The sequence below is a fragment of the Dermacentor variabilis genome, chromosome 1 (assembly GCF_050947875.1).
Source record: "Dermacentor variabilis isolate Ectoservices chromosome 1, ASM5094787v1, whole genome shotgun sequence".
Lineage (NCBI taxonomy): Eukaryota > Metazoa > Arthropoda > Arachnida > Ixodida > Ixodidae > Dermacentor > Dermacentor variabilis.
The window spans coordinates 165,834,923-165,860,056 of record NC_134568.1 but is presented as its reverse complement, the minus strand read 5'-3'; the positions used below and the strand labels follow the sequence as shown (position 1 = coordinate 165,860,056).

Here is a 25,134-nt window from a genome sequence, read left to right as displayed (position 1 = left end):
CTTCATCACAGCAGAAGTAGTACGAAGGGGTTTTAGTTTACGACTCTGCCCATTCGTCCAAACGTCCAGCTTGCTTACGGTTTATCGGAATACCAGACAGACACGCTCAGCACTGCGACAATGCTCACAACGCACGCTGTTTGGAGAGCTCTCACAGGGGATTGACAGCCAGGCGGCTAGTGGAGAGGTTTATGTGGTGGCTCCAAGATAACCAGAAGCAGACAACATGACGTCACATCATGACGTAGAGCCAGTGAAGACGGAGCTTAGCCCCAATCACTCGGTGAACGAGGTGAGCAGAAAAAGCATGGCTAGGGAGGAGGGTAACTTGTAATCATTCATAGCTCTCTTAAGATGAGGCACTTCACTGAAATTGTCATGCGAATATTTTACTGTATGCCCTACGTTTGTTTGCCCTATGCCCTGTTTACCCTATGCGCCTACAAAATTTGTCCAAACCGCTTCAGGGACCCTTTAAGAATAAAGCATGTGCTAAAAAACTTCCACATCATGTTTCATGATTAGCAATGGTTGTCCTATTAACAGGACTTTAAAAGCGACAGAGTTGAAATTCTGAGTCTGGCAATACAATCAATGCCTTCATCAGTAACCTTTCATTTCTGCAGGGGGCAATTTAAAGACAGAAGGCCATATAGACCCATAATGGCCCCAATGTAGTTTGACATGCCCTGTGACATGCACGAACAAAATGAAAACAACAAATTCCACCAACTAACTTGACAGTTGGGAGGTCTCGCACACTTGTTGTAATGTCAGCTGCTTCAGGTACAAACTTTTCAACTGCCTCAAGAACATTCCAGAGTTCTTTCTTAGGTCCCAGAATGCCTTTTTTAGCTGGAAGTAAGGTAGAGGCACTTTAGCAAGCAAATCCTCATTCCACACACTTTGCATCCCAACAAAAAAAAAGCATTAATACCATTTGGAAATCAGTTGCTTTTGCCTGCTGATGCTCAGTTGCCGTAACCAGAGAGGCTTATTTACTCATGAAACAATTAATTGGAGGCTGTTGCAGATGGGTCGCAAGCCCCAAGGGTAGCGTTGGCCTGGCGGCCTGGGGCACAACTGGAAGCATCCAAAGGTCTTGGCAAAGCATGAGTCGACTGCTAACAGAACAACTTGTTTATTACAGCGTCGCAAAAGAGCGGCCCGTCAGGCCGACCGAAGTGGAGAGACGGGAGAGCACATTACTCAACGGAAGAAATCGGAGCCTTTTAGACGGCTCGTTATTGATACAGTGGGACCTCTGCCGGTAACAACCACGGGGTACAGACACATTTTGACTGTGATCTGCCCAGCGACAAAGTTCCCTGAAGCAATGCCGCTTAAAGAACTCAGCTCAGTTGAGATAGTCAATGCACTACTGTCCATATTTGCGCGAGTTGGTTTTCCTGCGGAAATCCAGTCAGATCAGGGCACAGTGTTTACTAGCGCTTTGACGACAGCCTTTCTCGAAAGGTGCGGGGTAAAGCTGTTACACAGCTCAGTGTACCACCCACAGTCGAATTCCGTTGAGAAGCTCCACTCCGTCATGAAGCGCGTGTTGAGAGCATTGTGTTTTGAACAACAAACTGACTGGGAGCTGTGTCTGCCTGGGGTGATGTTTGCATTAAGGACCGCGCCGCATGTGGCTACGGGGTTTTCGCCAGCTGAGCTGGTGTGCGGTTGCTCGCTGCGGTCTCCGCTTCGCATGCTTCAAGACGGATCACTGCCCTCTCCAATGGCTGCAGACCATCTCTTCCACAAATGGCCGCCTCCTGCGCTGGAGCCTCGCTTTGCAACAATTACCTTTGAGGTGCGTTACAAAAAGGGGAGTCTCAACGGTAACGCCGATGGCTTAAGTCGAGGCCCCTAACGTAGGAATCAGCCTCAAAGTTGTTTGTTACTGATGTTTTCTTCCTGAGGCAGGATTTTTAACATATTGCTTTTGTTTAGTGTTTCAAAGTGATGACGTGCTTTCTAGTGCAATTTTCCAATTTGTAGACGCGTTCTGAGTGCTGCTAGACTGTAAGGAACTCGGCAGTAGTATAAAAGGGGAAAGAGCCTGGCAGGGCTTAGTGAGGGTTGTGTCGTGCTTGCTGACTGAGCGGTTGAGTTTTGCCGTAGTTCTAACGCTTGCTGGGAACGAGAACAAAAATGGCTACTCTCCCGAAGTCACTTTGCAGTGTCCTGTGTGAACCTGAACGTGAGAACGAGGCCTTCTCTGTGCGCTGCGCTCAAGAAACGCCGAAGGACGACAGACTTCGGTTATGAGCATCATCGAGCAACATCCCTCCGGACAGCGGATGCAGTCCCCTGACCATCGGGATCTCCTTCTCCCAGCGGGGCGGTCTGTTACGTTTCGCCTACTACGTGCGGTATAGCCGGCGCGGATGCAACGGACGCCGAGGTTTCATTCAAAGCGGCGGACATTTTGGCCCGTTCAGCGCTGCCGTAATGCTTCCTGCCAAGCGCGTCCAGGCATGTTTCAATGCCACGTGTCTTCGTGTGTGTGTGTGAGTGTGTGTGCATGTTGGTGCCCACGCTTGTCAAAGTGCGGCAGCCGGGGAGAGGAGCTCCCCAACTGTGAAGCGAGGAGGTCTGACCCGCGCCGGCCCGGCGGATGCGTCACTTCTTGTCTCAACGTGTCTCTCAACGTGTCCGTGCCCCGCCGTCACAGGCGCCTCTCGCAAGCCATTCCTTCTTGCCCTCGACTCCGAGAGTATAAAAGCAGCTGCCCCGGACGCCGAGGGAGGCTCCGATTTCTTCCGTCGAGTAACGTGCTCTCCCGTCTCTCCACTTCGGTCGACCTGACCGGCCGCTCTTTTGCGATGCTAGAATAAACAAGTTGTTCTGTTAGCAGTCGACTCATGCTTTGCCAGGACCTTCGGATGCTTCCAGTTGTGCCCCAAGCCGCCAGGCCAACGCTACCCTTGGGGCTTGCGACCCATCTGCAACAAGGCCAAATATACTAACATAAAGAAAACAATGGCAAGGGGTGCCTATTACAAGACCAATTTTATAAATATTTATTGTGCATGTACATGCATACACAGAGGGTGTCCTCAGCTAACACTGCTAACATTAGCCAGAATTGTCAAAATATGAGTTCAGTGTATGTGGACAAACTAATAAAATAATGTTTGCAGGCACACTGCACAATTCAGCCCTATTTCTTACTTTATTAAATTATTACCAAAAATTGTCACCTTAATAAGTACAAACCTTTTCAGCTATGATTAATAAACACGTTTTGAACTGCCATTTATAACTTCAAATTAAATTGTTTGTATTATGCCCCTTTTTTCTGTATATTTTTTTTCTACATTAAAATGAATGTGGTCATAAGCATAAATGTATCACTGTGCCAGCTGGCTTGCATACAGCTAACACACTGCTCTCAAGCACTCAGTGAACAAACATATTTCCAGGATGGAGGCTTGAGTGAGTTCGTAATTCATGGCAAAACTGAGCACAGCATGGAAGATGATGATACAGAAAGAAAGACACACGCACAGTTGAAACTCGGTGCTGTGTGCATATTTTCTTCTGCGTCCTTGCATTCCGTGCTGCACTTGGTTTTGCCATGGACAAACTTTATTATACGTCTTACCCATTGGGTTATTTCGTGTCTTATATGTTGGCCCCAACAATGTGAGGCCTCGATGTTGACCAGTCAGAAAATTCTTGTCAGTTACTCTTCCAGCGTGACATTGTGAGTCGGAGCAGCCTACGCTGTTTACCAAGTATCAAGACTTACTGGTATCAGTAACTCTTGATACCAAGTATCAAAAGTTACTGGTGCCCTGTTGTTTCGATAAAAATGTTGCACAAGGAAAAAAGTTGAATTCATTCATTCACAGAGCATTCGAGTACACGGTCGTCCACTTCCAATTTGAACACTGCTCCGGGTGGCCGGCTAGGCTGGCGCTCCGCGGAGCGCCGCTCGTGGGCACCGGGGTAACTAGCTCGCCGGCGCACTGGCAGCCACAAGCGTGGCCTCAGCCACCAGCACACACTAGTGCAGGCGCGCTGTAGCAGACGACGCGGCTGCGGCCACGCTTGTGGCTGCCAGTGCACCGGCGCGTTAGTTACCCCGGCGCCCACGAGCGGCGCTCCACGGAGCGCCGGCCTCGCCGGCCACTCGGAGCCGTGTTCAAATTGGAAGTGGACGACCGTGTACATTGTCATCTCTATGCACAAGGTGGCCATTGCAGTGCCACTGTCCAGCTACTAACGCTTTCTATTCATTGTAGGAAAAATAAACATAAAAGACTACACAAAAGGAAGTGCAGTATAAAGAATTGAATTTGATGTTTGTGATTACACTCTAAACTTTTCTCAAATAAACATAACTCAGGTATTCAATATTTAAGAATATGATCATTGCTAGCTAAGTAAGTAATCAGCTATAATTAAGAAAGCAAATATCCTGAGTAACACAAGGAAATGTATGCGCGCACTTGCTTGTCAAACTGACATTGTTCATGCCAGAGCAACATATATTTAAAAAATGAACATAAGAAATACTAATCACTTGGAACGACTGTAGGTTTACGGACTTTTTCATAGAATCTATGTGGCCACAATTTTTATTACCTTGCGTACACATGTATAACCACGGTTAATTACTTTCAACACAAGCGTATTCTAACAAAAATATGCAGCTGGTCATTAAAAAGTATTTCCTAAATCCTGTTTGTGCAGTAACCTTCAAACCAACATCTCATTTCTGCAGTAGTATTTTTGCAGTATACAGCATATTTATGTCTACCAGGTGGGTAGAAAAGTTGCTGAACTACAAGCACACGGCAAGAAAAGGAAATATTTCCATTTAGCTAATATTTCAAATGAAGCTATGACAAATCGAATATCTTTAAGAAATGCAAGTTCAAGCAGAAAAGAACTTCCAAACGACTTGTAATGACATAACGTTACACCATGTTCGCATCATTACATAAGCTGTGCATGTGTCGATGTTAAATTTAATGTTCTCTGAATAAAAGCTCGCATTACCACAAAGTGCAATAAACCAAATTACATTCGTCTTTTATGCACTTTATGCTATATACAACAAGAAAGAGCAGTTGTTCAATGCTGTTGATGAACACATCAATATACTGTACAGATTAAATACACTGAAATTAAGTTAGTAGCAGAAAACTAGTACGTCATATTGCAGTAGGATAATATGATTGCAACTTAGAGCTCGTTAATGCATTGAGGTGTATAACTGCAACCATATATGTTATGTGCAGGGGGAAAAGGCACTTCATTGAGTCAGGCTAGCAATGTACCGTACCTTGTTACGACAAAAATGCCTGTGTGACTGCATCACCAAACTGAGAATACTTACTAGTGAGTAATTTTAACATTATTTAAAGCTAAAAGTCGCACTTACGCTTCAGGCCATGTCTCAGGACATGCTCAAGCAGGATAAAAAAATGCTGCAATGGAGGATGGTCCGAGTCGAGCATACGCCCAAACTTCAGCGATGATTCTATGAGCTCTTTCACAACCAACTTTGTCAAGTTCAGCAGGTTGGAGCGCTCTATAGCCACAGGATCTCGATCTGGAGTTCAAGCAGGGATCAGCAACATTGAAATGGAAAAAGAAAGAATGAAGATAGTGTTCAAAATATAACTGTGATGTACTAAGCACCACCACCAAATGCTGAAAGAAAAGTCGGTACCTGAAAAACAAAACAGCGGGTCACATCCAAACTGTCTAACAACCAACCCCTTCTATGAGGTCAAAAAACACTCTCAGACACCATGCATAGGTCACTGACAGAAGTGCTCACAATATGAACTAACTATGACTCTATTTCGGTTATGTATGTTCTGTTCCTAGCAACTACTCTGTCACATGTTACCCAGCAGCAGTCGTCCCCTGATCACTTTTCGCTACACTAATAAAGAAGTACTGTTAAACCTAAATTACACATAAAAGCACTCACCAATGCCCAACAAACATTACAGCTTCTGTGACTAGGCTGCATGTTACAGTGGTGCTTTCATGATCAAGCTATTTGAAATTTCCTGAACTTTTGAAATATTCAGAATTCCCTAAGTTTCTCGAAAATTCAGGAATTCTCAATTCTCATGCTTGACAACCATCATGAAATAGTAACTCCATATCATCAAACCATAAAAATAAAATACAGTCACCAAACCGATAAACCAAAATAAACACTCTTTCCAGGAATGCAAGAACAGATGAACACATGACAAAGCACATGACAACAAAAAAACAATTCAGGAAATATTCCTTAACCCCTTAACTGCCAATGATGAAGCAACTCATCATCACAAGTTTCCTTTGGTGCCAATGATGAGATAGCTCGTTGTGAACTTTCCATTATTTTTGCTCACGCGTATATGTGCAGTTTCTTGTAATTCTGACAAATAAATAGCACATAACGACTTTCACTTTTCTTTTTCAGCAAGACCTGTACAAATGCAATAGGCATTCTTGGTATCATATTTTTTTTAAAGAAATTGGCACAAGATATGCAGGCCTAAAAAAAATTCCACACTCTTAAAAATTCAAAATTTGTCATGGCAGTTAAGGGGGTAACAAAAAAATGTTTGAGCAAACCACTCCTCATATACTTTACCTAATTTGTCTAAGTTTTCTGCTTGTCATCATTACATAGAGCTCATGAAGACATCATCAAATAACGACAATATTGCACTTTGAAGGTACACTTAAATGCAATAAAATCAGTGGTTAACCAGGTGGAGACTTGCATCGTATCAAACTCTCAAATAACAACAGTGGGTGAAGAGATCAACCATGTGAAAGAAGCATGACGAACTGCTCGTTTGAAGTGACAAAAAGGCTAAAATATCAAGTTGACAAATTGGTTTTAACCCATGTTCATTAAAGCACATTTTCTTAATATGTACACCACCAAACAACTGCAAATTTTAAGATGTCTTTTAAACAAAAACTGCATTTGATAAACAGTGGCAATGTATGAAGATTTGCAAAATAAGGTTATGCAAACAGTTCAGTTTTCAAAGGGGCTCTCAAACATGTTTCAAGAAACTGTCGTTTTATTAGTTGGAGATGCTCCTAGTGAAGGTCAAAGCACAGGTATCAAAACATCTAATGTTTGAATCACATAAACAAATCCTTACATCAATGCCAACCCCATCACTGCCCAGTGGCACTCACCAGCAGCATAATCGACGTCACCACTTGCTCGTCCAAGATTGATTAAAAACAAATTTGCAGATAACCTTTGCACTGATATAAAATATGACATATTACAATTTGGCTTTATTTTTCTTTTGCGCTGTACTTCTTATATTACAACAAATAGACACGACCGTTAAAAATAAAAATAAAAAGGCATCCCATCTACAAAACACAATAGAGGTCCTGGCTTTGGCTCTGGTAGCCTCTGGCCTCTAAGCATCGCTCTACGTTAGGGACAAGTGCGAGCATGAGTAGTTCACACAAAATTTTCTCTTTTCACTCGAGAGTAGCCTTGTCACCTCGTTGCCTCATTTTGCCCGTGCAATACACTCGTGATTTGTTCCCGCGGTGCAAGTTGTTGCCACAACCCTGTTCTTTTTTTGTTCACTGTGCTGTGCTGAACTGCCTGCGCAGGCTATGAAAGAAAAGAGACAATGCGCAGTCCCAGGATGCTCAACCAGTGGGAACCATAAAATATACTACAATGTGCGAAGGTAGATTGCTACCATGGTTAACAGCACCATCAATGATATAGAACAAAGTCCGTGAACATAGAACATGTAGGCAACCATGGAGTGCAAACTTCCATTACATAGGCACTTCGAGCTCTTGCCATTGGCAGCGAGTGATTACATCAGTGGGTGAGAGAAATGGGGACAGGAGACTGAAAAATCTGATTTGAGGGGATGCATTTACTTTCTTGTATTTTCAAAAGTCTTGAATGAACAACATTGGACTGCATACCCCCTATCATTGCCATTCTTGTTGCATTTATTTCTAAGACTGTCAATCTACGCAACCTGCGATCGAAAAATGGACACCTTTACACAACAGTTGTCTTGCCACTTTGTTACAAGGAGATGCAGTTGGAAGCTGGAGTAGCACTACACATGAATGCAATGTCCCTACAAAATTGTCTTTTTGTTAGATAAAAATTAGGTTTCCTAAGACCTTGTAACTAGAGCCCAGATACCCAGGCATTAAAAATGCTTTCTTAGGTGACCATAACAGGCACTAAAGCTGTCGCTTATGGTATATATAGGTGCCAAATATTGTTCTTTAACAAGAACTGCTTTGCATTTAGAATCAATAAATTATGATTTTCTGAGGAACACAGCCTACTGTCGCACAGCCTACATGTCATATGTGTTCCTTTTATCTCCGTCTTTAGCACGTTTCTATGAAGACTTGTCAAGAGTAACCAACTCGCCCAAACCAAGGTATTGTTGCAACGAATTTTTTTCACAACACTGTGTTGATCATTCATTTAGTAGCCTCCCATTTTCTTCCAAAACTTTGAACACAGCAATGCTGTGCTTGGTAGTAAAGACTAGCTACTAGACTTTGAGAGAGTTTTTACAATAACATCGCAACAGTTCTCAGAAGATATTGTACCTTTCAATGTTCAGGGAAATACCACACAATGAATGAATAATATTACTTGAATGAGAGAAAAGCCTATCTCCATAGTTGATACCCATGAATTAAATTAGCAGAAGAGAAATGAACCTCTGCAGAAAGCAGAGGCCAATAAGCAACACACATAACAAGTAAACGTTAGCAGCATGAGAACTAGTACAAGTTGATATGAAGGCAAAATGCCAAAATGCAGACCAAGAAGGCATAACATGAGCAGTAATAGGCCAACTTAATGAATGAATGAATGAAGTAAGCCATAAAGACACCATAGAGAGTTTGATTGTTTTATACACATATCTTTCAACAAAAAAATGGAATCATTTCCTCGTCAGCCGATTAGCATTCACTGTCTCCATGTTCTGTCTTTACTACTGTGGGTGCACCATAACACCAAACGTACCTACATAAATGACAAGATACATGAAGATATGCAGAGAAATATGCACATTTTCTCAGATATTAAAAGAGAGCACATGCAGTAGGGGTGTCCGAATAGCGAAATTTTTGAACAAACATGAATATAAGAGAAAAACTACAACTGAATATCGACTCAAATATAAAATATTTCAAATTTCTAAACAAGCTCAATTATACAGGTTACATGGACTCTCTGTTTGACAAAAAAAAAGCTTACTTATGTTAGTATTCACTACATGTAATGGCTGTTAACAACTGGATGGTAAACCACTGGAAAAGCTTGTATGCAAGAAACAACTGAAAGGTGGTTGTATCAGATGCACCATGGCAAAGACAATGTAAAAAATAAACAGCATGTCACCACGTGCACGTGGTGTGTTTGAAGGATATAAGTATAAGTACTACAGTACTGCATATAATTTTAAAAGACACTAAAGAAAAAAAATGATTTCACAACTTTTTTACCATACCAAAAAAAGGCATTCTTACCAACAGAAAAGGCTAGCCAGAAAAGATGCAAAAATGAAAGATGGGTGGCAGCGCCACTTTGAGGATCCCACACCACTTCGCCGTGATATTGTGGATTTTGATAGTATCTGCTAGGTCCTAGTTAATTTTGTATCTGTAAAAGTAGAGCGCACTGTATTCTAAAGGAAACAAAAATTCAATTTGTGAGGTTAAAGGTACTTCTATGGAGCCAACATGGCCCATATATGAAAAAATACTTGGAAATTAATGACCCAACACAGACAAACCGGCACTAGGGTTTTGGCATAAAATAAAAAAAATAGAACATTGACCTTCATTTTCTTTTTTAACAACCAACCTATTATCGTGAAATTAATGAAAATAGTTTTTAAAAGATACTTTATTAGTCTAAGCTCACTTAGTGTTTCTCTCCAAAAATGGTGAGATTGGCAAAATAATGAAGTGAGTTGCCTGAATTGAGACAACACATTCGTACACTGCCTAAGTCGGGCATACTTATGTATCCACCGGATACTATTGTACAGAAGTAATTCACATTACGCGTTTGTTCAGGAATTGGTGCATCTGCACAGCAACCATGGTTCTCTTGCAGCGGAATCATCTGCCAGTCTCATTTAACGTAGGTCTTTTTTATTGTACTGCATTAACGGCAGGTATACATTACTCAATATCTGAACAGAAACTAATGTTTGCCAATTTCAAATAGTGAATTCTCAAATAAAATATTAATTGAACAGAAAGAAATTATTCGATTCGTATTCGAAATTTCGAATATTCGCACACCCCTAATATACAGACATAAGTCAACTAGTAGAAAAAATAAGCTAGAAAATAATGTTATAGAAAAGACATACCATAAAAAAATGCAATTTACAACATGAGGTACAGAAGTATTCCCTTTATCTGAACTCTCACTATCAGAATGCAGTATTGTTAAAACCTCACACATGAAAGTGGTAAGACAGCAGGATTAAGCTAATCATGAAAATAGCGATAGCACACCCAGGATAACTCCGATCAAATAAAGACAGCAACTACATTGCTGCAGTGCTACAGAAGAGTGCAGCACAAAGGCAGGGTCCAAATGAAGCACACACCCTCGAAGGCATAAGGAGTTGTGACTGCAAGGGGTTTCTGGGTGTCAAACTGGACATCAGCAAGCTCCTTGAGGCACAACCACTCCCCGTCAACTGAGACTCGAAAGTTGCAGAGGTAGATCGTGTCCTTGGCCATCGGCCGGCTAAGGGAGCATGTCAAGGATTTTAAATGCACAAAGCAAGCAGAAATGTTGCAGAAATACAAGATGTGGCAAGCAGGGCAAATTGAAGGTGAGTTTACATTTTATCAGTGTTCCCTTGTCATATCTGACACAACAATAACACCAGGTGTTCGGTATGCCAAAGCAAGTTCAGAAGGTTAAAGTAACGTCACAGACACATTAGATGAACTTCATTGACCCTGGTTCTATAGAGAATATCATGGTGTTACTCTGAATATACTTTTGCATACTTCTACATTCAGATGTGCACATGGCAGCCGGAAGCCAACCCTACAATATTGATGCTTCTAGCCAGATAGTTCAGCCAAATTTTTAAAACAGATGATATATTGGATATAAGCAATTAGCAGAAACTAAGACTGTCACAAAGTGCAGGTGGCAACACTGATGGCATGGCAGCCAGTAAAGCAACCACTGGCAATGTATTTTTAATGTATTTTCAGCATGAACATTGTCTTGTGTCGGAGGTGCATAATAAGCCATGTTATGAGCATTCTTCACAATCACAGCCAAAAATTCTCTATGTGCTCATCAATTAAATGGATAAACCAAAGTGTAAGTGTTTTCACTACGACAACAGCAAAGGTGTCACAGAGTGTTCAATGGACAAAGATGTTGGGTGACCCCATTCCAAAAAATATGCCTGAAACACGTTTCCTGAGGTCACCACTTAATCCAAGTGCAAGGTGGAAATAGCTCAGTCACACAGCTATAAAGGGACACCAAAGAGAAACACTACATCAGTTTAGATTGATAATGTATTAATTCAAAATTCCATTTTTGTTAGTTTTTTGGTAAGAGGTTAATAGCTAGAAAATGAAGGCCGAAATTCTACTTTTGAATTTCGCACGGAAGTCCCAGCACCAGTACGTCCGTGGGATGCCACATATTTCTGAGTATTTTAACATATTTGGGTCATTGTGGTTACGCAAAAGTTTGCAAAACTTTCTAAGTGGACTCTTTGGCTTCTTTAGAGAACAATGTAGTTTATCTTCACCAATAAAAATTAGCTGCAGCCGAGAAGAAACTATCAAAATCCATGATGTCTCACCATGCTGCTGCGGGAACTTCAAGGCGTCATCGCCACCTGTCTTTCATATTTTTTAAATTCTTCTTCTGACTTACCATGCCTCCTATCATGGTTAGAGTGACTTTTATTGCATTATAGAAGTGTAACTTACCACCACAGCTCAACTGATTTTTCTCTTTAGGGACCCTTTAATTGATCAAGCAAATTTGCCAGGTATGTGGTACATAAACTCAAGTGAGCAAGAAATTACATTGAGAAATGAATGACAACAAGCAACAAACATGCAGAAAGATCAGTCCCCACTTGTACATGTCTACAGAATCAGCTGCTTTTCTTAGCATAATGATGATACTCTATGACACAAATGTGCATGTTAAAAAGAAGTGATTAAGAATTATTCTGTACGTAGGATTTTATAAATTTAGCACTGCATACTTTACACAAATTGTCTTATGTCAAATAATGAGTCAACCAGTGGGCTTAAATATATCAGACATCACATCAACCATATTAACACATTTTGTTAAGTGCTATTAATGAACTTTCAGATTGCATCATCAAACTGTTTATCATTCTAATGAAATATGGACAAAATCAACAAAGTAAAGTAGCTTATAGGCACAGCATGTGTGTAATGCATAGTCATCAAAATGTACCCTCATGAGCAAAAGTTTCGAGACCGCAGCATCAACAAAAAATTCAAAATTTTGTCAGTGCATTGCAGTGGTCAAACGTGAAGCCAGGGCTGTACCATTTTATTTCCTGCTCGATATCTAGGCTGCATTTTTTTTCTTCATTTATGATCTCCAGAATTCTCCTTGCGATTGTACCTGTAATCAGCATGATTAGCAAGCAAACAAATTATAGAAAACAAACTATTCTGTGCCGCTAAATTGCACTTTGTGCAAAACTTTTCCAGAAGTAACCAATGCAGTGGAGCCATGACAGAAGGGATGTGTTTATCGAAATGGGTTTCCTTTGCTTATGCAGAACGATACAAAAGTCAATGCCAACTGATGTGAACATTTTCCAAAGACAATGGTTGTGACCTCATCTCTAGTAGATAGGCCACATTTAGCACACAGATGAAGACCCCCTCCCCATTTACAACATGCTGATTTCATGTATAATGACTTGTGAAGCAGTAGCTGTGAAGCATATACAAACATATGGAAATGTACTAGACGTTGTGGTCATGTTCACTAATGACAACATGCCTGATCAAATACAATGATATTTGAGGTTAAAATAACTGACTGAACAAGTGAAGTCACTTATTTTCCTACTCCCAGATCAAGATTGCTTTTTTTTTTTTAAAGTTCATTGCTCTTTTTTAATTCGTTACAAATGGGGATTGGATTACAAATAATTCTGCTACACCAGTCGAAAACATTCACATCAAACAGAGAATGTAGCAACAGGCTTCAGTAAAACGCAACTTACTTTGCATAAACAAGAACCTTAGCTGTGTGTTGTTGGGAAACACCCTAGCGCAAGTTGCTTGCACGAATCGTCACACGCGCGCAGAGACCGATCACACCTGATGGTGTTGACGCATGACATAATTAACGCTTGTAAATGAAACAATCACTAGCGGTAAATACAACGATTAATGCAGGTAAGTGAAACGAACGATGCCGGCAAATTTGATACAGCACCGCAACAAAAACCGCAACTGCGGGCGATAGACTTCCCTACCTGCCATTTTGAATTTCCGACAAGCGCTTAGGAAACAAGGATACGATAGCTCGGCGCTCTCGGGATGGTCTTCGCCGAGCGGGCTACGAGTGTCAGCGGCGCTTTGCGAAGTCGGCATATACGCAACAATCGCAGCCCTCGTTCAAGGAGCGTACGGGTGAGCGGCGGTTCTCGGAACTACCAACATGGCTCCTCCTTTCTGACACAGTATGGAAACGTCCGACGGAGAAAAAGAAAACAAGGCCGTCGAAACGGGAGGGAAGGGAAGAAGCGGGAGAAAGAATCGATCGGGTCGCGCTGCTACGTAGCGCGGCGAGTCTGCGCGCCAAACAGCTGAGCGGCCACAGTGTGGATCAGAATAAAGCGATTACGAACACGAGACCGCATGTGCCTCTACTTCGTATTTCTTCAGTACGCCGATAGATCATTCACTACGGTAAACAAGTGAACCGCGAGCGCGGCTGCGTCGCGCTCGCGGACGTAGCAGGCCACACGTGGAAGTGTCATATCATTATGTCGCAAATGTGCTCGCCTTTGCCTATTCCACAGGTTTATCACTCTAACCACGCGCTCAAGAAACAACTTATCACCCCACCTTTCTACGTTTCATCCCGTTCTGACCACAGATATAAAGTTGCTGTCCCATCCTGCCGAACGAACAAGTATCATGCTTCGTTTTTACCGCGCAGAAGCGTCGACTGGAACCACCTTCCTACTTCTATCATTCAGATCGCAGATACACCTTCATTCAAAACAGCAGTCTACCAAGCTATCGCTTAACGTTTTTTTTTTTTTTTTCCTTATACCATTGTCTGCATATCACTTGGCCTTGTTACGTACCACTCCTTTGTGTAGTGCCTTCGGGCCTTGAAAGTATGTATAATAAATAAATATCGAGAGCAAAGCAACGCTGGCCTGATAGATGACAAGGCCAACATGATCCCAACACCACAGTCAGCATTGGAATACACACGCACACAGCACAGCGTGCAAGCCATTTACAGGTAACAAGCAAAACTTTTCATAGCACACTGCTCTCTAAATAACACAGAGGAAAGGAACTCATGACAGCGCGAATGGTGCCTGCACAGTAATTCTGTACCGCAGTCTTGAAGACAATATGAGTAGCAACACCAGCTTTAACGAGGCACTACATTAACACTTTTGGTTAAATGAAGAAAGAGAAAAAGAAATGACGATATAGTTCTCATGCAGGACCAATCTAACATTTGCACATGGGTCACTGAAACGATACAGTTAACATGTAGATCAGCTGAAATGTTGGCAAGGTCAGCGAGAAACCAGCGTATCCGATAAATGCTACATCAAAGGTGACGCTTGTACACAAATTAGGTCGTTAAAACGCAGTTCCAAGAAAGCAGGAAACATCAATAAACTATGGCAAGAAATTATGAGCGATTAGTTCAGATACGTGATGTCACAGAGCACCGGTCAGTGCTCTGTGATATCACGATGGACAGATATCGTGGCAAGAAAGTATTAAAGATGACAAAGGTACGCTGAAAAATCTGAAATTCAATACCACGTAACTTCAAACCACTTAGTGAACGCATGATAAACATACCGAGAATGAGCAAGACACAGGACACATAGTGACATACAATGTCCGTTTACAAAATATTATGGGAACAAATTTCAAAACAAGTGGCAATTTGTCAAAAACAGTTAATGAACTCACACCTCAGCACGAGTCAAAGCATAATTTGTAGAAGGAAGAAACATTGTCCGCGGTTCATTAAGTGCGGAAGGCAGAGGTTTATAGTCCAAGCAGTTGCATAATGCGCTTTTGCAATGGTTCTGTTTATCCTGTAGCCTTTATGCTAAAACACTAAACGACGGCGGCATTAAATAGCGAGCTAAACCAACTTGGCATTTTTTCTGTCACTTAAGCGAATGTGTATATGAGGTATGAGTTAATGCCATATGCATCACTGCCAACGTAAACAGAAGTATTCAGACACCGCGAGATAGCACATCATGCGTCCCTTGATTGTTCGAACATCATTTCGTGCTGCAGTTGGGGAGAACAAGATAGTGAAAAACCATCTTGAATCACGAAAATGAACAAACGGTTAAGCGATGATAGCGTAACACGCTTCGCACGGAACTATGCACATGCACAGTATTTCAGAGAAAACACCCACCAAGTTTGCAGCTCGTCAGAACCATGGCTAATAGACTCACTATGTTAGCCGCGATTCATTATGTATATATGTGATCTTCACACGGTAACAAGTGCAATGAAACTTTTCGTTTAGAAAACAGAACTTTTCCCCTCTCAAATATTTTCGCAAATAACGCAGGCTGAAATCGAAGTTCCGTTCCGATACATGGGTGACGGACTTACTTGGTCGATAGTACTTTTCACGGCGGCTGTAATCCGCTGACAACAGAAAAATTGGATGTCTTTCGCTAGCAGACGCATGGCCACCGGTACTGATTACGGGAATGGTGCTGGTAGATCTGTCACCTTTCACAACATTAGTTTTTTCACCAGTATCAACAAAGCTGGTCACTGTAGAAGCCGCCATGACAGTTGTGGATTGATTTGGCTCGGCTAGCTTGGTTTTGATATCAAAATGATTGAATGATTGTTAGAAACGAAAACCAAAACTTCCAAAGCAATAAACAAGATCGCAACATTTGAGTTCTTCGTGTGTTTATGAAGTGGTGCCTGGAAATGCATAGAAAAGTTAGCGATTTCTTCTACCCTGCCAATCCGTGACCTAAAAGCACGGAGGTTGGAAGCCTGATGGCCTGGTAGCAGCAGCGGTGGCTCTTTCTCGTTGACCGCAGGTACCGTACAGCAGGCATTCCTGGAATTCGACAAAGCCGTTATCGCCCATCTAAACACAGCCCCCACCGTTCCCGCCTTAATGGTTAGCTCGGGTTTGCCCACCCGTTGGCTTTCTCGGTAGAAAAAGGGAGAAACGCTAACAAGACGGAAGGGACCACCTCAAACTTCATCTGCTTTTCTCCTTTTATGCTTCAAGACGTGCTTTCAAAGTACTGAGCTCTGTGCACCTCCGCAACGCGCATACACAAGAGAGAGAGAACGACCAAAGCTGAAATCAGTTGCAAGAATCGAATGCTTTCGACAAATCCTAACCCCCGGAGTTTTCTTCGGCTTGCAAGACGCAGAACGCGCTCAGTCACTTCCAGTACCTTGTGTAGGGAAGTCGCTTCGTTGTGAAGCAAGCTTGTGTCACGTATTTCGAAATAGAAGATGCAGCTCTTTAGGCAATCGTATGTTAATGTAGTTCTTATTCTGTCTTCAACTGTGTGCCTGCGGTTTAGACAAGGAGCGCTTGCTGAAGAGAGCAGCGTTGCGGAGGGAACGGTGATGGACTTCGAAGTGATTCACGAAAACATCGAATATGTCATGAGTCAGCAGATGCCTCATAAAGACAAGGTAAGAGGTGGGGGAAAAATCAAGACAGGCCCGACAGAGTATTCCTTAATAAGTTAATTACGCCTAAATATTCACAGATTTAAGTAGTAGTTGCTTGCGCATTTGTGCAGTACAATTTCGCTATTTATCGACTGCATATGTAGCAAAACTCCGCCTACGGTAAACGTATGTGATAGTTTCGACTTAATTCGTACGCTTTCTCTTCTAAAGCAAGAAAGATATAGAAAGAAAAAGAAAGCGTAATAACCGGCTAAAACCCGAAACAAGCGAAAACAGAGCAGATAGAAGATTACATTGCATGTATTAGCGTTGATGTGCCCGTGTTACGACACTGCGAGAAAATGTTGCCGCATATCACATCACTTCGCACAGTGCATTTGAATATAGATTTTCACCCATCACATGGGCAGCGATATTCAAGGCAATGTTCATCTTAGCTGCCATCGTCATGGCATACAGGGTGTCCCAGCTAACTTCATTTAGCCAGAGTTTAAAAATATGCAAATGTCACGTAGCTGGACAGAACAAAGGTAATGTTGTTTGCCGTCGCTTGGAGATACTCAAACGATTTTTTTCATTCCGCCTAGTTAGATAATTATTCTTAATTAATTAATCAACTTCTCAAAAATTATAATTAGATGAAAAGTGTCAATGAGAAAATTGTTGAGCGACATGAAAAACTTCCGATACGACTCTCTGTTGTTCAATACGTGCCACATAAAAGTGTTTTTCCGCGCGCGAAAGGAGCCCGCGAATACACGCAAAGTGCCTCGAACGGCCAGTCGCGCGGCAATTTCGCGTGTATTCGCGAGCATCTTGAACGCGCGGAAAAACACTTTTATGTGGCACGTATTGAACAACAGAGAGTCGTATCGGAAGTTTTTCATGTCGCTCAACAATTTTCTCATTGACACTTTTCATCTAATTATAATTTTTGAGAAGTTGATTAATTAATTAAGAATAATTATCTAACTAGGCGGAATGAAAAAAATCGTTTGAGTATCTCCAAGCGACGGCAAACAACATTACCTTTGTTCTGTCCAGCTACGTGACATTTGCATATTTTTAAACTCTGGCTAAATGAAGTTAGCTGGGACACCCTGTATATTCATGGGCAAACAAGAAACTTCATTTGCTTGCGTCTTTTCGTTACAGACAACAACTGGTGTGTATACAGTAATACTAATCCACGCAGCGTTTTCACTCTCGATAACGATATCTGTTAAAACTGGCTTTCTGTGTAAAGCTGGATTCACTCAACGGACGAGCACAATGTGGCGCGAATATTCGTAGCATCTAAGCCACGTCACATATCCGTCGGCGGGTCGAATCAGTGGTCCGGCGCCCCGCGTGAATTCCTTGGTGGTTGTTCTTCAAGGAAATTTTTGAACAGATATGTTTTATTGTTTTTTTTAGATGTAGTATTGTATCGTAAATTTGGTACTTCTTCGTAGTTTACTTAAGCTAGGTTATAAATTATAGCGAATTCGCGGCTTAATAAAAAAGAGGAAACAAGAACGTACCAATAACCCAGGAAGCAATTTTAATTGCGTGATGTGTGTACACTGAACGCACCTGTATAGGTACCAAGCACAAACATGCGTGTTCAAATACAGAACCGCATAATAAAGATTGCAATAATACCAGTTATCATTACAACCTGTATCTGAAGTTAACAAATTCAAGCATATGCAGGGTGTCACACATAACTTGAGCCACGAATTTAAAAATGAAAGGTGCGTCGGAAGCGAATTTAACCGAACGCATACTATAGCCTATAGTAACTCAGACAATTTTTGTTTGCACCATAACCCATTAGTTAATTAAACTAATTATTTAATTAATTAATTAATTAATTAATTATTACGTAAGAAGTGCCCAGAGCTCACTCGTGCTCCGGGCCTCTCGTTGTTATGCAATTCTTTACCTTTTTGCCATTTCGTGAGAGTCATTTCATCAAGGATGAGCAAGATGTTCCCACGACCACCTGAACAAGGTCAGTTGTCTACTTCATCGCTCATTTTTGGACGACGTGCCTTTGGAAGCTCGGACCAGCTCGATTCCTGGAAGAGCTCAACACCAGAAGCCATGGACTCTGACAGCGAGTACACCGTAGCCATGGGCCGCCGTATGAAGACGACGCGCCGTATGTCGACTGAGACGACTCCATCGAATCAGAGTGAGCAAGAATCCTTCCTGGTTTCTTACGTGTCGCTCTCGCCGTCATACAGCATGAACTCCCTCAGCAGGTAGTTTCTAACCGAATATTTTGAAAGTGTGACCCCTGGGCAAATGAACGAGATCAGGACCAACGCTCGCAAGAACATCCTGACAATGTATGTGAAAAATTCCGCAATACTGGAGGAGGAGGAGGAAGAAGTAAACTTTATTGCCATAGAAAGAGTAATTCAGCGGTCGGGCCGGATGTCTTCATCTTCTATTGGTTGATGCCGATCTCCGGCCTGCATGGTTGGCGCCCCTATTCCAGGGCACCACTGGGCGTGGCGAAGTTAAACACCATTCCACAGTTAAGCGCAATCCCCGTCCGCGTCTTTATTACTTACGGGAAGGAGACAACGACTGGTGTAATTTCCGACGTGGAGCTTGAAATCAAGCTTACAGACCTCAAGAGTCTTTTGAAGTCATCGGTGCGCATTCTTGAGATTCACTGCTTGGCGCACTCCCGATGTATCAAGTTAATATTTGCATCTTCGACATTACCAGTGTCTGTCAAAGTGGGCTACGTGATACACCGTGTACGCGACCATTCTCTCCGAGGCTTGTTCAGTGCCGGAAATGTCTCAAGATGGGACACGTGAGCGCTGTTTGTACAATTAAAGCCACCTGCTCGCGTTGCGGCGGAGACCTTATAATACCACCCACTGTGACGCATCTTCATTTAAATGTCCCAACTGTACTGGCTCTCGCGAAGCGACTTCGAAGGAATGCCCGAAGATGAAACAAGAAGTTCGTATTCTTCGAAAAATGGCAAGAGACCAATCTTCACGTAAAGAGGCTGCTCAATCTGTTCGCCAAAGTGACCAACGCTCGCGAGAAAAGCGTCACAAAGTTATTACAGAAGACGTACATAGCGGGGCACAGGCACCACGACCACCTCTGCCTGTGCCTGCATCGAGGACGGTAACGGCGCTACTGCTAATTCAAGGTCGATGATAGCACGCGGCAAACATTAACCTCCACCGGCTGATAAAGACACGGAATGGCCTATGCTGCCCTCTAGGCCCACGGCCATGCCAGTGGGCCCTAGTGGTCCTCTGCTCCATGAAACCGAGAATTATAAGGCCAATGAAAGCGGTGGCACTGCGGGCAAGCAAGGAGATGGACACAATGAGAAGGAAAGCGTACAGAAAATGCTGAACCACCTGATAGAGTCAATGCGCGCGATTCTCGACGGTCTCGAGAATCCGGCCGCTAAAAGTGCCCTGCACGTGCTCGCCGTGCTGGAGCCGCTTTTCGCAGCTCTTTACATGCTATAAAGACTTTGTTTGGCGCTTGCGCTGATCACACAGGGGAGGCCCACACACCAGCTTCGTTCTAGCGCCTTTATGTTTAATTTCACTTGAATTGGTGACTACAGACTTGATATGGAACCTAATAGTGGCTTCATGGATGAGATTTCTGAATGTTTACCATCAGGATGCTGAACTTGCTTTCACCGTTGCGCATCCCTCTGTCATCATCATCCCTCATCACGCCTTTATGTCCCCATTCCCCGTCCCCCTGTGCAGAGTATAGCAGGCTAGAGCGCGTTAGATCAGGCCGACCTCTCTGCCTTCTTTCAAATAAATTATATAGGTCATAGGTCAGACTTCGAATACACAATCAATAATATACCGCTCACCCGAGTTCATGAGCTTAAATATCTTGGCTTGATCATTTCACATGACCTAAGATGGGAATCTCATATTAACAGTATCATACCATCTGCTTTAAAACGGCTGTTCTTCCTCAGAAGAAGACTTCGAGCTGCGCCACCGGAAATTAAACTGCTATCATACAACGCATTTATTCGCCCAGTTCTCGAATATGGTAACACAATTTGGTTTCCTTATACACAACAGCTTATTAACAAACTAGAAGGAGTGCAGCGAAAGGCAATTAGATTCATCTTTAACAAATACAAGAATAGCGATTCACCTACCCAACTGCTAAAACAAGCCGGTATTCCTACTCTGCGAAACCGCGCCAAGCTAGCAAGACTAAAATTATTGTTCCAATTGATACACAATGCATTACGAATAAATACTTCGTTGTATATATCCCTAGCTGACACCAGACCTTCCCGCCATAAGCATTCATTAACACTTAAAGAATATGCATTTCGCACTGACTGTTTTAGATATTCGTTCTTTCCTCTTGCAATAAGAGAATGGAATAGCCTGGACCCCTTCATAACGACTAACACATCGTTGCCGAAATTTATAACCCTTGTAGAAGAGCTGTTGTGCAATAATTAGATTACGTTAGCCGGAAATAACACCACTCAAGTCATTGTATAAAATGAAATCTGTATGAGCATTGTATTTGCCTATGTAATTTCAGCCCCTTTTGCCAAATGAAATGTACCCTTGTTTTATTTCCTACCATATGTGTAAATCTGCTTTGTGTCGATTGCAAATATTGTTGAAATCATGTAAACCTGTTTTTATCGCTATTTGTGAGTGTATAATATATGCCCAACCTGTAAAAATCCCGCTGGGATTGACAGTATCTGAAATATATATATATATATATATATATATATATATATATATATATATATATATATATATATATATATATATATATATATATATATATATATATATATATATTACCCAACTTCTTTTGGCAATTATTGGCTAAGGACCTGAAGTATGATACGCAGATTTGTAGAGCACCTTCAGAAACCAAAGATCGAGTTGTTTCCTTTACGATGCGTCTTACGTAGTCCTTTTTTCCGGGTTGCAAAGAAAGCCCGCGAAATATAAAGAAAGCCACGTGATGGAGCGCTTGCGCAGCGGTATTGTGCTGCTCTCAAGCGTGCGTTTGGTGAACAAGGTCGGCTCCCGTCGGATGACGGCGAAAATGCATGCTTCTGGCCGAGCGCTGCCGATGAGATAAAGAACGCCCTGCCGCTTCCTCGTCGCCAGTCACGATGCAGCCGACCTCTTTCACCGAACGCACGCTTGAGAGCCGCACGATACCCCTGCGCAAACGCTCCGTCACGTGGCTTTTTTTCATATTTCGCGAGCTTTCTTTGCAACCTGGAAAAAAGGACTATGTGAGACGTATCGTAAAGGAAACAACTCGTTCGGTGGTTTCTGAAGGAGCTCTACAAAGCTGCGTATCATGCTTGGGGTCCTCAGCCTATAATTAAAATGTTTGGTAATTAAGTTTAATTAATTAGTGAGTTAGGGGAAAACAAACAATTGTCTGAGTTAATTACTATAGGCTACTGCGAATAGTATGCGTTCGGTTAAATTCGCTTCCGACGCGCCTTTCATTTTTAAATTCTTGGCTCAAGTTATGTGGGACACCCTGTATAACGCTCATGACGTTTTTGGACAATTCGCTCAACTCTTGCATAGGAAATAGCCCTTTTGCACTATAGCATTAAACACACACGCACACGAAGGGGGGAGGGGGAACGCTTAAAAACATTATGGGGTTTTAGGCGCCAAAACCAAAAACGCTTGTTTACTTACATTAAGGTGCACATTAACGAATCGCAGGTGGTCAAAACTGATCTGGAGCTCTCCACTATATATGCGGCGTGCCTCATAATCACAACGTGACCAAGATGTGATTCTGAAGCAGCCTGTAGAGGAGAACTCCGGATTAATTTTCATCACGAGCGTTCTTGAATTTCGACCCCATCGAAATGCGGCCGCCGTGTCCAGGATTTGATCCCGCAATTTCGAGCTTACCAGCGCAACGCCATAGCCATTGGGCTGTAGGAGCAGGCAGAAAAAAAAAGTAGGCCTATACTATAGGTCTTTTCACACGGTATCTCGTAAAATCACGCCGGTTGCGCTTTCCACATATGGCCCAGCATGCTTCAGTTGCTTACGCTTGGCATCTCTCTCTCTCTCTCTCTCTCTCTCTCTCTCTCTCTCTCTCTCTCTCTCTGTCTTAATTAACTACGTGATGGCGGCCTCGGTTCAACGTCGCTTCCAAGAAGCAGGTATTTCTCTCTCATTATGCCAGCGACGGAAACGCGCTGCATCAGACTGCACGGCCTTTGCGATAACTGATTGCATGGCAAGTGCGGAGGTAGCTTGATCCGACCAAGCCCGATAAGCCGAAGACACGCACTTCTGTTAAAATGGCGCAAATTCCACAGATGGGTCGCGTCGAAGTCTGCGTTCCAGGAAGACCACGTGATTCTTTATGCGCAATTTGCCAGACAGTACGCGCTACGGAGGGTCGGCGCTAAGCAACATGTTGCCTATGTAAAAAAAAAAAAAAAGGGAATGTAGCTTTCTTTCGCCATTTCGCCCGTTTTATTGAAGGTCGGTGGCGGTGTCGACGATGGTCGTATTTTCGCCGGCGATACAAAGGCGTCAATGCAAAAGGCACGTGCTTTCGCACAACTGAGTAGCGGGGCACGTTCGTTGCCGAACGCCAACTATACATTGTAGCTCTTTGAGACGCACGTGCTGTGGCACGAGAGCTTTGGGACGTGTCCGCGACAAGGGGAGAGCGACCACGAGACATCTCTGACTACCTGTCAGCAACTGAGTGTTGCAGGGTGTTAAGTGTGAAGTGTTATCTGAGTGTTAAAGCTCAGATGCTGTGCTGGAGTGCTCGGTAAAAACGGCCCTCCTGTTTTCCCGTCGCCCTCTCCCCCTGTGGCGGCTGCAGTAGAAGACTCCGGTGGCTGGAGGGAAGAGGACAGCAGCCGTCCTGGCGATCACGCCGCTGGAGACAACACACGCACGGCTGGCTGGCTCATACCATGTGTGCATAGCCACCTATATACCGCTACAGAGGGCTGGTTAACGGCTCTGTTCTCCACGGAATGACGCAATAAAACAACAAACACTTTTCTTTCACTGTATCCTCTTTCTGTCTCTCCTTTTTTTGTTGTTGTTGCGCTGCATAACTGATTCAGAAGGAACGCATTTATGCCTTTGAATAAAACACAATCTCGTTGCCTTGCCATATAAGCAAGCGCGAGCCGGAGCGAGAGTCCAAACGTCGCAATGTCCTCTGCCACGTGACCACCTTCTGCTCCATGACTTCACGACGCAGTAACCCCTGAGAAACGAAATCAAAATTGGCTGTAGAAAGCTATTATATGAAATTACTTAAGGCGCTCTGAGGCTTGCCAGTATCTGAGCTACGGTTTAGACGTCCCCGTCTTTCATTTAACGCAAAAAATGAATATTCGCAAATATCGTATCATTTCTCCTTTTATTAAAACGAATGGCTTTCTAGAAGAGCTCGGTTATTCGCTTACATTGACCATCATCGTAGGTGGTTCTTGCCCAAGTTATGTTGTTGTCGTTAAGAAAATAAAGAAATAAAGGAGATGCAAGTAGGCTAATCGGAGCTGATCCCGGTTGGATCTTCCAACTGGGGAAGGGAGAAAATGATTAACGTGAAGAGAGAGGACAATGGGTGGTTATTCCACTGTGTAGTTTAAAACAAAATCGGCAGCCGTAACTCCAGTTGAACGCTACGCAATTGGAAACATTGTTGTTTGGTAGTGTAGGGGCACTTACGAACCGTAATAGTTATATGAAACGAAGAGCACACCAGAAGTTGTGAAGATGACATGTTCATATCACATTGCATTGTTAGAGATGATGATTACGTACACTTTTACAATTTTACACTACTAATGTGTGTACAATTACACATGTATGTACATCAATTGAAATAATTACTCAATATCCATCGGTTCAGTGATAGTGGTTCTGACCGTGTATTAATCAGTGACATCACTAGTGTATTGGTCGATCCACCAGTTAGGGAGAAGTAAGACCATTTTCCGTCCTTTCTGACGCCAATGTGCGCTTGTGGAAGAACCCAGGTGCGCTATGCCTAGAATCCAAGAGTGGATGTGTCAAGCGACAAGGGTTTGCATATTGTTTTACCGGTGTTCTACCGGGTCTGAAGGTCACATCGAGCCTTATCTGGGCGTTTGATAACAAGTGT

General features: G+C 42.8%; 2 protein-coding genes across 4 annotated transcripts in view; one reads left to right on the top strand and one right to left on the bottom strand.

Moving 5' to 3' along the window:
• Nucleotides 1–16,089, bottom strand: part of LOC142587778 (RUN and FYVE domain-containing protein 2-like) — a 108,854-nt gene extending 92,765 nt beyond the window's left edge. The window contains exons 1-4 of one of the 3 annotated variants that reach the window (XM_075699030.1): nt 13,580–13,767; nt 10,626–10,768; nt 5,399–5,569; nt 738–855 (exon numbers count right to left, since the gene is read on the bottom strand). In XM_075699030.1, coding sequence (XP_075555145.1) covers nt 738–855; nt 5,399–5,569; nt 10,626–10,768; nt 13,580–13,653 — 506 coding nt within the window. In that variant the 5' untranslated portion in view covers nt 13,654–13,767. Of the gene's footprint in view, nt 1–737; nt 856–5,398; nt 5,570–10,625; nt 10,769–13,579; nt 13,768–15,903 lie in introns of those variants that run through there. The other 2 variants (XM_075699050.1, XM_075699040.1) reach the window with 2 other exon arrangements.
• Nucleotides 16,090–16,359: 270 nt separating this feature from the next.
• LOC142572420 (pancreatic triacylglycerol lipase-like) overlaps nt 16,360–25,134 on the top strand; it is a 29,823-nt gene continuing 21,048 nt past the window's right edge. The window contains exon 1 of the mRNA XM_075681520.1: nt 16,360–16,968. Coding sequence (XP_075537635.1) covers nt 16,783–16,968 — 186 coding nt within the window. The 5' untranslated portion in view covers nt 16,360–16,782. The remainder of the gene's footprint in view (nt 16,969–25,134) is intronic.